The sequence below is a fragment of the Macaca mulatta genome, chromosome 19 (assembly GCF_049350105.2).
Source record: "Macaca mulatta isolate MMU2019108-1 chromosome 19, T2T-MMU8v2.0, whole genome shotgun sequence".
NCBI classification, from domain to species: Eukaryota; Metazoa; Chordata; class Mammalia; order Primates; family Cercopithecidae; genus Macaca; species Macaca mulatta.
In genome coordinates this window covers 60,565,703-60,578,183 of record NC_133424.1, presented here as the reverse complement: position 1 = coordinate 60,578,183, position 12,481 = coordinate 60,565,703, and the positions used below count along the sequence as shown (strand labels likewise).

Below are 12,481 nucleotides of genomic sequence, written 5' to 3'. Positions count from 1 at the left end.
ACAAGCGCACACAGCTGGAGAAAATTTATCCAGGCCGCCAGAGAAGGGAGACACGCAGCCACAGCTGTCACCCTCGACACCCCCACCCGCACTCTCCCCTGAAGGTCGGCAGCTGGAGTCCGTCCGGGCTGAGGCAGCCGAGAAGGGCGACGTGGGACTGGTGGCCGAGAACAGCCGCAGCACCCAGAGGCTCATGCTGCCACCACCTCCGCTCACTGCTTCCGGGGTCTTCAGCAAGTTCCGTGACATCGCCAGGCTCACTGGCAGTGCTGTGAGTGGCGGGCTGCTCACCCCGGACCCCAGACATTTTGGGGACCTGAGGCCATGTGTGCATCAGGAAGGCTTCTGGGTAGACCATCGGCAGGGTCACTTCAGTTCTGCTTGTGGGGGGCACGGCTTCCTCTCCTCCTTTCTGCACCCAAGCCTAGGGGGTTCTCTCCAGAGTCTAGCAGACCCAATACCATGGCTGCCACATGACAGGACTCTAAATACTTCCTGGATAAAGGGAGAGGGAGGCAAGGAGAGCTAACTCGTTCTTACTGCCCTAAGAGTGGGCGGCCATGGGAGCTGGGACATGGGGATGGGGTGAGGGAAGGAGGGCAGGTGTTCCAAAATGCGGGGCAGCAGCACGGCTGGTGGGGTGGAGGTGTGGTCCCTGCCTTCACCAGGCACTGACGGCTCCTCCCCCGACTCTGCAGTCCACAGCCAAGAAGATAGACATCATCAAAGGCCTCTTTGTGGCCTGCCGCCACTCAGAAGCCCGGTTCATCGCCAGGTGAGTGTGTGGGCCTGTGAGGCTGCGGAGGGGGACTGCAGACGCGGAGGTGAAAGGAGGGAGGGACTGGCAGCCGGAATCATCACGAATGCCCTGACCATCCTTGGACGAGAAAAGCATGAGCAGGAGACCTGGCCCCTGAAGAGTGGGAAGGGGCACTGTTTCCTTTCGCAGGCCAGCTTCTGTCCCTTGGTAGTGCTGTCTAGAGAAGGCCCGTGGGCCCCTGTGGATGAGGTGTGCGGTGATTGATTAGTGAGGTCTGCCTCGGCCTGGGCACAGGCCCTGTAGCAGGAAGCCAGGATTTGTTTGCCATGACAGTGAGAGCAAAGCCATTGAGGGCTCACATCATGGAGTATTTCTTAGGTGCCCAGCCCTGTGCCACATGCCTTATCAGTTCCTACCAGCGACTCTGTGAGACTGGTCTTGTTACCCTCACCTCCAGTTTATAGAAGGGGAAATGGAGACACGGGGAGGCAAATTAAGCCACTTGCCTCCTGCCACTGGCTCAAAGCAAGGACCATGCTGGGGTCCTGACCATCACAGTCACCAGGGCGGGCGCCAGGCTCAGTTCTCTCCCTGACTCACCCTCCTTGAGTCTCGCCAACCCCTCAGGGCGGCTGAGATGAGAGGTGCTGGTGCACCTACTTGTGCCCCTCCCCAGTCCATGCTAGCTGGCAGGATCACTACTGCCTGCCCTCAGTTTCCTCATCTGTCACATGGGGCTGTGTGATGTCTGGGGTCCCTTTCGGGCTCTGAAGATTCTTCTGGTTTTTGAGGAGAGGGTCTATACATGTCACGGTGGGGTAGACCAGAAAAGAGAGGAGGCAAGATCGGGGAGGTGCAGACAAGCCCCCTTCCCTGGCTGCTCTCTCCCCAGGTCCCTGAGCGGACGGCTGCGCCTTGGGCTGGCAGGGCAGTCGGTGCTGGCCGCCCTCTCCCAGGCTGTGAGCCTCACGCCCCCAGGCCAAGGTGAGCTCCTGTGGCCCGTCACTGCGTCCCTCACTGGAGTTAACTCGGGCTTCCCCCCTCCTCTTCAGAGGCCTATGCCTGCCCCTTCCCCAGCGGGCCCCTGCCATCCCAGGCTCCTCTCCTCTGCGGGGGAGCGTCTTGGGCTGCGGCATCTGCATTCCTTGCCATACAGCAAACCACCCACTGTGCACCCTGGTGTAGCCAAGGACATGGGCACCTTCCAAAGCCTCTGGCGGGTCTTTTCTTAGAATTCCCACCAGCCGTGGTAGATGCTGGGAAGGGCAAGACAGCAGAGGCCAGAAAGACGTGGCTGGAGGAGCAAGGCATGATCCTGAAGCAGACATTCTGGTGAGAGCCGGGCCGTGGGCAGAGTTGCCAGGGGCTGTGGGCAGAGTGCCAGGGATGGGGTGGAGCCAGAGGAGCAGTGGGCGGGGCCAGTAAGTGATGGACAGGCGTCACTAGTGCAGTCATGGGGTGACTGAGAGCAGAGGTGGTGATCTAGACAAGACTGGTGCTTGGCACAAGGTTGATGACAAAGATCAGGAGGGCGGCAAACTGAAGGGTCAGTGACCCTAGGAGAGGTATAGAAGACGCTGACAGCGTCCGGGCACAGTGGCTCACGCCTGTAATCCCAGCACTTGGGAGCCCGAGGCAGGCAGATCTCTTGAGGTGAGGAGTTTGAGACCAGCCTGGCCAACGTGGTGAAACCCAGTCTCTACTAAAAATACAAAAATTAGCCTGTAATCCCAGCTACTTGGGGGGCTGAGGCACGAGAATCATTTGAACCCGGGAGTCGGAGGCTGCCGTGAGCTGAGATCACGCCACTGCATTCCAGCCTGGGCAACAGAGTGAGACCCTGTCTTAAAAAAAAAGAAAAGAAAAACGCTGACAGCAAGGGAGGGCAGCCGGCATCATGAGGTTTCCGAGTTCCAGACAGGGCTGTGCGTGTAGAAAGGCCTCAAGGGACCCTGAGAGGAGCAGGTGACTGGTACATGGTGAAGGGTCCTGAGAGTCACGGAGAAGACATTGGGCTCCAGAGAGAGCCGTGTAGAGGGACCTAGGACAGCAGCTGACCCAGGGCTGGTGACTCCAGGATCCTGACTGCCCCAGAGAGGATGTCCGAGGCAGGAGGGCCGATGGCAGTTCCATGGATGCCCTCAGAGCACCTGCTCTGAGCCAGTCAGAGCAGACAGCGGTGAACAAGGCCCAGTAGAGCTCCCAGGCCCGGGCAGCAAGCTCAACCCAGCCTGCACGTGGGGCTCTACCGGCTGCTGACCTCAGGCCTACCCCACACCAGCTACATCAGAATCTTTGTAGGTGGAGCCTGGCCTTGAAAACCGTTACTTATTTGTCTATTTTTATTTTTTTTTTGAGATGGAGTCTCACCCTGTCATCCAGGCTGGAGTGTAGCGGCACAATCTCGGCTCACTGCAACTTCTGCCTCCAGGGTTCGAGCGATCCTCTTGCCTCAGTCTCCTGAGTAGCTGGGACTACAGGCGCGTTGCCACCATCCCCGGCTAACTTCTGTGTTTTTAGTAAAGACGGGATTTCACCATGTTGGCTAGGCTGGTCTTGAACTCCCGGGCTCAAGTGATGCACCCGCCTCGGCCTCCCAAAGTGCTGGGACTATAGGCATGAGCCACCGTGCCCGGCCAAAAACCTTTTTTTAAAAACTATATTCTTGAGTAGTCTCACGTGTAGCTCGAGTAGAGAATCGCTGGTCTCATGGTGATAGACAGGGAACAGGGGCAGGGCCAGACTAAGGGAGACAAGGTAACAGATAGTGACACCAAGGGAGAGCACAGACACAGGGTGGCAAGAGGAGTTCGGCACGTGGTGACTGAGGTGGGCAGAGGTATCCAGGAGCCCAGGTTTCTGGGAGCAGGCCGAGCTCTCTTTCCAAACTGTGTGAGTTCTAGAAAGGCTTCCTCTATCTTGTTTTCACCCTCCACCCCAGCGAGGTGCCCGATCTGGACCGAATTATCCCCGTGCTGCTGGAGCACGGCCTGGAACGTCTCCCGGAGCACTGCAAGCTGAGCCCAGGTACAGACCCCAGGGGCGCTGAGAGCAGCCCTGCCCCCTCCTGAGTTGGCGTGAGGATGGCCATTGTAGGCGCCCCTCCCAGAACCCGCAGGGTCCTCTCCCCGACCAAAACCGAATGCTGTTCCCTGGTGCTGAAACCCACTGCTTTTCTCCTTGGAGTTTCCCCAGTTTCCCCTTCTGGAGTAGACAGGGTGTAGGCGACCCTGCTGTGATAAACAGGAGCTGGGCGTGGTGGCGTGTGCCTGTAATCCCAGCTACTCAGGAGGCTGAGGTGGGAAGATCGCTTGAGCCCAGGAGTTCAAGGCTGCAGTGAGCTGTCGTCGCGCCACTGCCCTCCAGCTGGGCGACAGAGTGAGACAATAAATAAGTAAATAAAAATGGGCCAGAAGGCAGTGGGTCAGGCAAGATAGAATCTCTTTCTCTCACACATAAATGTCCAGAGCAAGGGAGGTGGACAGGGAAGGTACAGGTGTGCAGCTGTGACCCAGGGATGACCCAGGCACCCAGGTTCCTGTGTCTTGTCCCTCTGTCCTCCAAAGATTGTCACCATAGTGTCTGTGATCAAATGTGGCTCAATTCCCTGTTCTAATTGTAGGAGGAGGGACGCAGAGGAGGGAAGGGAGGCAACCAGATTCCTTGCAAGGATGTGAGCCAGACATTGCACATGCTGTGTGGGTTCCAATCACATGGCCTTTCCCAGCTGCAAGGAAGGCTGGAGGCTGTAGTCCCAAGTGGGAGGCTAGGTCCCTTTCTAAAACGTGGGAGGCTTCGTGACTGAATAGCAAGGAAGGAGAATGGTCCTGGGGCCCGTTAGCAGTTCTCCTCGCCATGTTTCCCCTCTAATCCATTGTCTTCCCTCTCCTCTAACTCACTCTCCTCCTCTCCCAGGGATTCCCCTGAAACCAATGTTGGCCCATCCCACGCGGGGCGTCAGTGAGGTCCTGAAACGCTTTGAGGAGGCAGCTTTCACCTGCGAATACAAATACGATGGGCAGAGGGCACAGGTATGGGGAGTGGGACATATCCCTTCCACAGACAGGAGAACGTCAAAGAGCAGGGGCGGGGGGTCACTGATGCCTGAGCTCCAAGCCGGCCTGCGCCACAGACTGCCCAGCTGCCTTCGCTCGTCCCTCTGGGCTTCAACATCCACCTCCATGCAGTGGATGCGGCTTTTGTTTTGTTTTGTTTTGCTTTTTAAGATAGAGTCTCACTCTGTCACTCAGGCTGGAGTGCATTGGCGTGATTTCGGCTCACTGCAACCTCCGCCTCCCGGGTTCAAGTGATTCTCCTGCCTCAGGCTTCCAAGTAGCTGGGATTACAGGCGCACACCACCACGCCCTGCTAATTTTTGTACTTTTAGTAGAGATGGGGTTTCACTGTGTTAGCCAGGATGGTCTCGATCCCTTGACCTCATGATCCACCCACCTCTGTCTCCCAAAATGCTGGGATTACAGCTGTGAGCCATCACGCCCAGTCTGTAGAGTGTGGTCTTAACTACCTCACTGGCTTATCCAAAGCGACAATCATCCAGAATCCTGACCGATGATAGTGGGAGCTCATGAAACGTGGGCTCCGCTGATGCTGCTGGTGGATGTGTTCATTTCAACAGCTGTTTTGGGAGGTGCCCACATGACCCCTTCATGCTGTGTTGTGCATTGTGTCCTGTGATCCAGGGTCTCAGGCGTCCTTGGTCCTGGGGTCTGTAAGAATGGGTTATGTCTCTTCTGTCCTGGCAGGTGTGGGGCCTTCGCTCCTGGGGATAGGTAAGCAAGCGAAGTGGGTGGATGCCACAGGGCTCAGGGCAGTTACAGGAAGTGGACCCCTGAGGAGACCAGCCCGGCCAACATGGTGAAACCCCATCTCTGCTAAAACTACAAAAATGAGCCAGTGTGGTGGTGGGCGCCTGTGATCCCAGCTACTCGGGAGGCTGAGGCAGGAGAATCGCTTGAACACGGGAGGCGGAGGTTGCAGTGAGCCGAGATCGCACCACTGCACTACAGCCTCCACAATACAGTGAGACTCCATCTTTTTTTTTTTTTTTTTTTTTTTTTTTGAGACGGAGTCTCGCTCTGCCGCCCAGGCTGGAGTGCAGTGGCCGGATCTCAGCTCACTGCAAGCTCCGCCTCCCGGGTTCACGCCATTCTCCTGCCTCAGCCTCCCGAGTAGCTGGGACTACAGGCGCCCGCCACCGCGCCCGGCTAGTTTTTTGTATTTTTTAGTAGAGACGGGGTTTCACCGTGTTAGCCAGGATGGTCTCGATCTCCTGACCTCGTGATCCGCCCATCTCGGCCTCCCAAAGTGCTGGGATTACAGGCTTGAGCCACCGCGCCTGGCCGAGACTCCATCTTAAAAAAAAAAAAAAAAAAAAAAAGACAAGGGTGGATCCAGTAGACACAGGATCACACAGATAGATCTCCAAAATAGTGTTGAGAAAAAAGACACAAGATGATTTATGATAGTGACAATGATTTCTTGACAACTGTTCCTTGAAATAATAACATACATTCAAGATACTATATATGCAGCCCTGCTTAATGGCTGTGACCAGACTGTCTTAAAATAAATAGACATAGAGGGTGGGCGCAGTCGCTCATGCCTGTAATCCCAGCACTTTGGGAGGCCAAGGTGGGCAGATCACCTGAGGTCGGAAGTTTGAGATCAGCCTGGCCAACATGGTGAAACCCCGTCTCTACTAAAAATACAAAAATTAGCCAGGCGTGGTGGTGGGCGCCTGTAATCCCAGCTCTTTGGGAGGCTGAGGCGGGAGACTCTGTTGAACCCGGGAGGTGGAGGTTGCAGTGAGCAGAGATTGCACCACTGCACTCCAGCCTGGGTGAGACTCCGCCTCAAAAAAAAAAAAATCAGAATGAGATCTAGAGCATAATGACATTTAAACAAATCTGCTCCCACACGCAGCAAGGTGCACGTGCTTACATGGGGAGAGGTGTAGGGTTGGAAATGAAGAAGAAAATGATGGCAGGAGCTTCCGGAGACAGGGCTGGGAGGTGCTGTTGGTACTGAGGAGATGATTCGCTCAAGTCTCCACACCAGTTCCTCCTCCAGAGCTTCCAGAACCTTCTACCAGTGCAGGTGGGGTCAGAAGAGAAAGGTGAGGCCGCATGAGGGGACTCAGCTGATTTCCCCTCCCTTCTCCCATCGTGACAGATCCACGCCCTGGAAGGCGGGGAGGTGAAGATCTTCAGCAGGAATCAGGAAGACAACACTGGAAAGTACCCGGACATCATCAACCGCATCCCCAAGGTGGGCGTCTGCCACGCGCTTGCACTCTGCCGCGGGCTGTGGTCAGGGGTGCAAAGACCTGAGGCCAGTCTAGGCCAGTGTGGCACAGTGCGGGGTTTATTGGGAGGAGATCAGGTTGCGTTTGGCTGCAAATGACGGAGCACTCAGTCCTGCGCGGTGTACGCCGATAGGATTTTTTTCTCACATCTAGAGGTGGGCACCCCAGCACTGACTTGGCTGAGCACTGATGTCCCCCTGAACCCAGCTCATCACTACCTCTATCCCCTGCTGTCCGTGGCTGGTTGGCTTTTAGTGCCGATGCTTGTCCCCTTAGAGTTTCCCAAACAGATGTCACTCTTCCAGACAGAAAGAGGGAAAAGGGATTCTAGCTTGAGTTGACACTTTCCTGGACACCTCCCACCCACACCCGCTCCCCCGCCGTGGACTCCAGCTGGGAGTCACTGTCCAGCACCGAGTTCTGTGGCCACCTTAGTGCAGCAAAGCCTCGAAAAGCCGGAGTCTAACTCTGCAGCCTCTCTGGTCAGGAACGCAGGGAGAGGGAGTCAGGACGAGTGTAGACGGGGCCAGCCTGCGGATAGGCCCCGAGTCTCAGAGAGAGAGTCATACAGAGCTGGGCCTCACAGGCCCCAGAGCTGGGGGCTTCTCTGCACCCAATGGGGTTCTTGTGCCTGTTCAAGGAGTCCTCCGTCAAAGAGCCTTCTTTCTCTTTGCCTGCCCCTAATTCAATAGGAAGTAGGCTATTTCAGAAAGCAGGGGGCACAGTGGCCAGCTTTCTGCCTGTTAGAGACAGTGACGGCGAGAGGCACAGCTGAGTGCGTGCATTAGGGGAGCTCCTGTTCAGTGCCAAGCACTGTTTTTTAAATCGATTTTCTTAAGGTGTAATTTCCCTAAAAGTTAGTGATTTTCAGTGTGCACTATGCTGTTTCATTAATTTTGAAAAGTTCATACACCCAAGTAACCAACAACCCAATGAACGTATAAAATATTTCCACATTCTCATCATTCTAACATATTTCCTTTGGGCGCGGTGGCTCACGCCTGTAATCCCAGCACTTTGGGAGGCTGAAGCAGCTGGATCATTGAGGTCAGGAGTTCGAGACTAGCCTGGCCAACATGGTGAAACTCTGTTTCTACGAAAATACAAAAAGTAGCCAGGTGTGGTGGCATGTGCCTGTAACCCCAGCTACTCAGGAAGCTGAGGCAGGAGAATTGCTTGAGCCTGGGAGGTGGAGGTTGCAGTGAGCCAAGATCATGCCACTGCACTGCAACCTGGGCGACAGAGCAAGACTGTCTCAAAAAGAAAAGAAAAGAAAAGAAACAGGCTTGGCTTAGACTTGGTGCCAGGGAAGCTCCTGGCTCCAGGATACAACATGAATGCTGCCCCGGCTTGGGCAACACAGTGTTCCCTTGAGGGAAAAGAAGGCCTCCCAGTGGAGGAGACGGACGGCGCAGGCACTCTAGAGGGAACGGCATACGCAAAGGCCCAGTGGTGGAAGAGGCATTGCCCATTTATTTGAGAAACAGGCTCACATGCTGGGGCGAAGAGAGGCTGAGGGGGCCAGGTGAGGCGAGGGACGACCCAGACTGACCCAGGAGGGTCCCCACAGCTTTGGGGAATCATGGGGATGGTTTTTAGCAGGGAGGTGCTGTGATCGGATTTGGGGCTTGCCAGTGTCACCCTGGCCGCTATGGGGAAGCTGGATTGGAGGGGGTTGGTGCAGGACAGGGAAGCCCAGTAGGCTGGGCTGAGCAGGGAGGCGGTGGGAAGTGGACAGCTTAGGAAATAAATCATCAAGTCCACTGGGGAACTGAATGTGGGTGACAGAAGGAGGGAGATGACAAGAGTTCCTGGGTTTCCAGCTTGTGGGACCAAATATTACATTCTCAGAAACGTTAGTTTCTGTCTCCTCTTGGTGGGGAATAAGAGAAAAGCATCTGTGCGCATGTGCTGCCTCTTTGTTAGTGCATCTTGAGAGCTGCAGAAGAAAAGGGGAATTTATCTCCCCGTGTTTGTCTTTCCACCTCATCCTCCACCTCTCACAGGCCCTGGTCTCTCCCTTCACTTTTCAGATTAAACTCCCATTGGTCACATCCTTCATCCTGGACACTGAAGCCGTGGCTTGGGACCGGGAAAAGAAGCAGATCCAGCCATTCCAAGTGCTCACCACCCGCAAACGCAAGGTAGCATCACCCGCTCCACTGCCTGCCAAGGCCCCCTACTTCCTCATCTTCTGCCCAGTCCTGGCTGTGGGTCCTGCCCAGTGCCCAGAAGGGCAGAGTGTCAGTCTGGATGCAGTTCTTTCAGCCTTCTGCAGAATGGCTGCCACAGCTCCAGCCATCACATTCGCATCCCAGCATCCCAAGTAGGAAGAGGGGAAGGCCCTTTTCCTGCATCTCTGTTGTTTCACTATGAAAGAAGATCTGTTCAGGAAACCCCCACAGGTTTCCCCTTTTCCATCTCATTGGCCAGAACTGTGCCATGTCACTGCCATTAGCTGCAGAAAAGGCTGGGAAAGCAAATATCTGGTGAAGGGGAATGAGGTTGTTGGAATTAGCTGAGAGCCGTTACAATCCAGCACCTGGAACCAGCAGCATGGCTGCCCTCACAGATGGGCAGCCAGTTAGGTGGGGCGAGAGGGAGACCAGTAGGTGCATGCTGTTGGCCTCAGGCCCAGCACCCTGTCTCACCTTCCTGCACTCACAAACTCCATTGTGCCCCAACCCAGGAAGTGGATGCGTCCGAGATCCAGGTGCAGGTGTGTTTGTACGCCTTCGACCTCATCTACCTCAATGGAGAGGTGAGTTCCGGCTTCCTGTCCAGGGGCAACTGAGGGGTGACGGGGTGGGATGTGAGCCTGGCAGCTGCCAGTCTGACTTCCATTTCCGACTCTGCCACTTCACACGGCCAGGAGGCCACACTTGGGCAGGAGTTCTCAAAAGTGTGGTCTGAGGACCCCTGAGGTTCCTTAAGATTATTTCAAGGACATCTTCGACGTCCCTCTGTTTCCAACTCCATGTTGGCGTGAGGTGGATCTCCCTCAGGTCCTGCCACCAGAACAGTGTGTTGCAGAAGCACGCAGGAGAAGCCAGCCTCTGTGAAGCCAGATATTAGAGGATTTGCAAAGTGTAAAATAATGCCTGTAGTCTCACCAATTTTTCAAAACATAGGTTATGTTTCATCAAAATATGTTATTTAGAGCCAGGCACTGTGGCTCACGCCTGTAATCCCAGCATTTTGGAAGGCGGGAGGATCGCTTGATCCCAGGAGTTCAAGACCAGCCTGGGCAATATAGAAAGACCCTGTGTCTATTTAAAAAATAATAATAATATTATTATTTGGATTAGCATATTGGATTTGTTTAATTTCTCATTTTAAATTTCTAATATGGTGTAACTATAATATTATGTAACCCACATTAACAAGCTCTATGGAGTGAGTCTTGAAAAATTTTTGTTTTTGTTTTTGTTTTGAGACGGAGTCTTGCTCTGTCACCCAGGCTGGAGTGCAGTGGCGCGATCTGAGTCTTGAATAATTTTTTTTCAAGATGGAGTCTCACTCTGTCGCCAGGCTAGAGGGCAGTGGTGCGATCTCAGCTCGCTACAACCGCCTCCTCCCAGGTTCAAGCGATTCTCATGCCTCAGCCTCCCAAGTAGCTGGGATTACAGATGTGCGCCACCACGCCCAGCTAATTTTTGTATTTTTAGTAGAGATGGGGTTTCACCATGTTGGCCAGACTGGTCTCGAACTCTTGACCTCAGGTGATTTGCCCCCCTCGGCCTCCTAAATTGCTGGGATTACAGGCGTGAGCCTTCTGTGCCTGGCCTTGAATAACTTTTAAGAGTGTAAAGAGGTCTCAAGAAAGAAAAGTTTGAGAATGGCTTGCTTTGGGGTATCAGGAATCTGGAGCCAGGCCACATGCCTTCAGATCTCAGCCCTCCCTTCCTAGCTGTGTGGCTACAGATGAATGGCTCAGCCTCCCTGTGTGTCAGTTTCCTGATGTACAGTAAAGAGCTAACAGTGGCAGGTGCCTCATCTGTTAGGGTGAGGGCTGACTGGTAGGACAGGGGTGTGGAACTCAGTAGCTAGTACATGGAAGCTTTCAAAAGAAATTTAGCTGCAATCAGGCCGGGCGTGGTGGACTCCAGCCTGGGCAACAGAGTGAGACTCTGTCTCAAAAAAAAAAAAAAAATTTTTTATTATCAGTAGTTGAACATGGATGAACTATTTTTTTTTTTTTTTTTTTTTTTTTTTTTGAGACGGAGTCTGGCTCTGTCGCCCGGGCTGGAGTGCAGTGGCCGGATCTCAGCTCACTGCAAGCTCCGCCTCCTGGGTTCACGCCATTCTCCTGCCTCAGCCTCCTGAGTAGCTGGGACTACAGGCGCCCGCCACCTCGCCCGGCTAGTTTTTTGTATTTTTTAGTAGAGACGGGGTTTCACTGTGTTAGCCAGGATGGTCTCGATCTCCTGACCTCGTGTTCCGCCCGTCTCGGCCTCCCACAGTGCTGGGATTACAGGCTTGAGCCACCGCGCCCGGCCTGATGAACTATTTTTATGCAGTCAAGTATGTATCTTTTTTTTCTCTTTAATGTGTCCTCACCCCCTAGATTTTTTTTTTTTCTTTGAGACACAGTCTCTCTCTCAGGCTAGAGTGCAGTGGTTTGATCTTGGCTCACTGCAACTTCCAACTCCCGAGTTCAAGCAATTCTCCTGCGTCGGCCTCCCGAGTAGCTGGCACTACAGGTGCCTGCCGAGGACCTCGCCCAGCTAATTTGTGGATTTTTAGTACAGACCAGGTTTCACCATGTTGGCCAGGCTGGCCTTAAACTCGTGACCTCAAATGATCCGCCTGCCTCAGCCTCCCAAACTGCTGAGATTGCCGGTGTGAGCCACCACAACCGGCCTACATTTCTATTTTTAGAGCTTCTAGTAGTCATATTAAAAGGTAAGAAGAAACAGATAAAATCCTATTTTCTTTAACCCAGTGTCTAAGATATTATCCTTTCAATGTGCGATGAATGTAAGAAATTATTAACGTGGAATTTTACGCTCTTTTCTTGGATTAAGTCTTCTAAATCCAATGACTGTTTTGCCCTGAGCACATCTCCGATTGAACTTGCTGCATTTCAAGGGCTCATGGCTGGTGGCGGCTACACTGGGTAGCACCTGCTCAGCTGAGTTTTCCAGACATGCGCTGAGTAGGTATTGCTGCATTTTACAGATGGGAGCTCTGGGTGCACAGAGGTAAACGCTTGCCCGCCCGAAGTCACCAGCTAGGAAGTGTGTGGGTGGGATGTAAACCTGAAATGGTCTGACCCCAGATACATTGTACCTGCCTAACCCTTGTGGCTCCCCTCTCTCATCTTTTCATACAAGATGTTCATGAGCACAATTGTACGACAGAAAAGAACTGTCGATGGAAAACACGTGCATGTC

General features: G+C 53.9%; 1 protein-coding gene across 9 annotated transcripts in view; it reads left to right on the top strand.

The window, feature by feature from the left end:
• LIG1 (DNA ligase 1) overlaps positions 1 to 12,481 on the top strand; it is a 50,221-nt gene that overhangs the window by 27,654 nt on the left and 10,086 nt on the right. For all 9 annotated transcript variants that reach the window (XR_013409950.1, XM_077980519.1, XM_015124444.3 and 6 more), the window contains 9 exons: positions 105 to 271; positions 699 to 775; positions 1,653 to 1,744; positions 1,993 to 2,092; positions 3,702 to 3,787; positions 4,676 to 4,791; positions 6,953 to 7,048; positions 9,119 to 9,229; positions 9,775 to 9,846. Coding sequence is in view for 8 of the 9 variants with exons in the window: in XM_077980519.1 (XP_077836645.1) it covers positions 105 to 271; positions 699 to 775; positions 1,653 to 1,744; positions 1,993 to 2,092; positions 3,702 to 3,787; positions 4,676 to 4,791; positions 6,953 to 7,048; positions 9,119 to 9,229; positions 9,775 to 9,846 (917 nt within the window). In the remaining variant the exon portion in view is untranslated. The remainder of the gene's footprint in view (positions 1 to 104; positions 272 to 698; positions 776 to 1,652; positions 1,745 to 1,992; positions 2,093 to 3,701; positions 3,788 to 4,675; positions 4,792 to 6,952; positions 7,049 to 9,118; positions 9,230 to 9,774; positions 9,847 to 12,481) is intronic.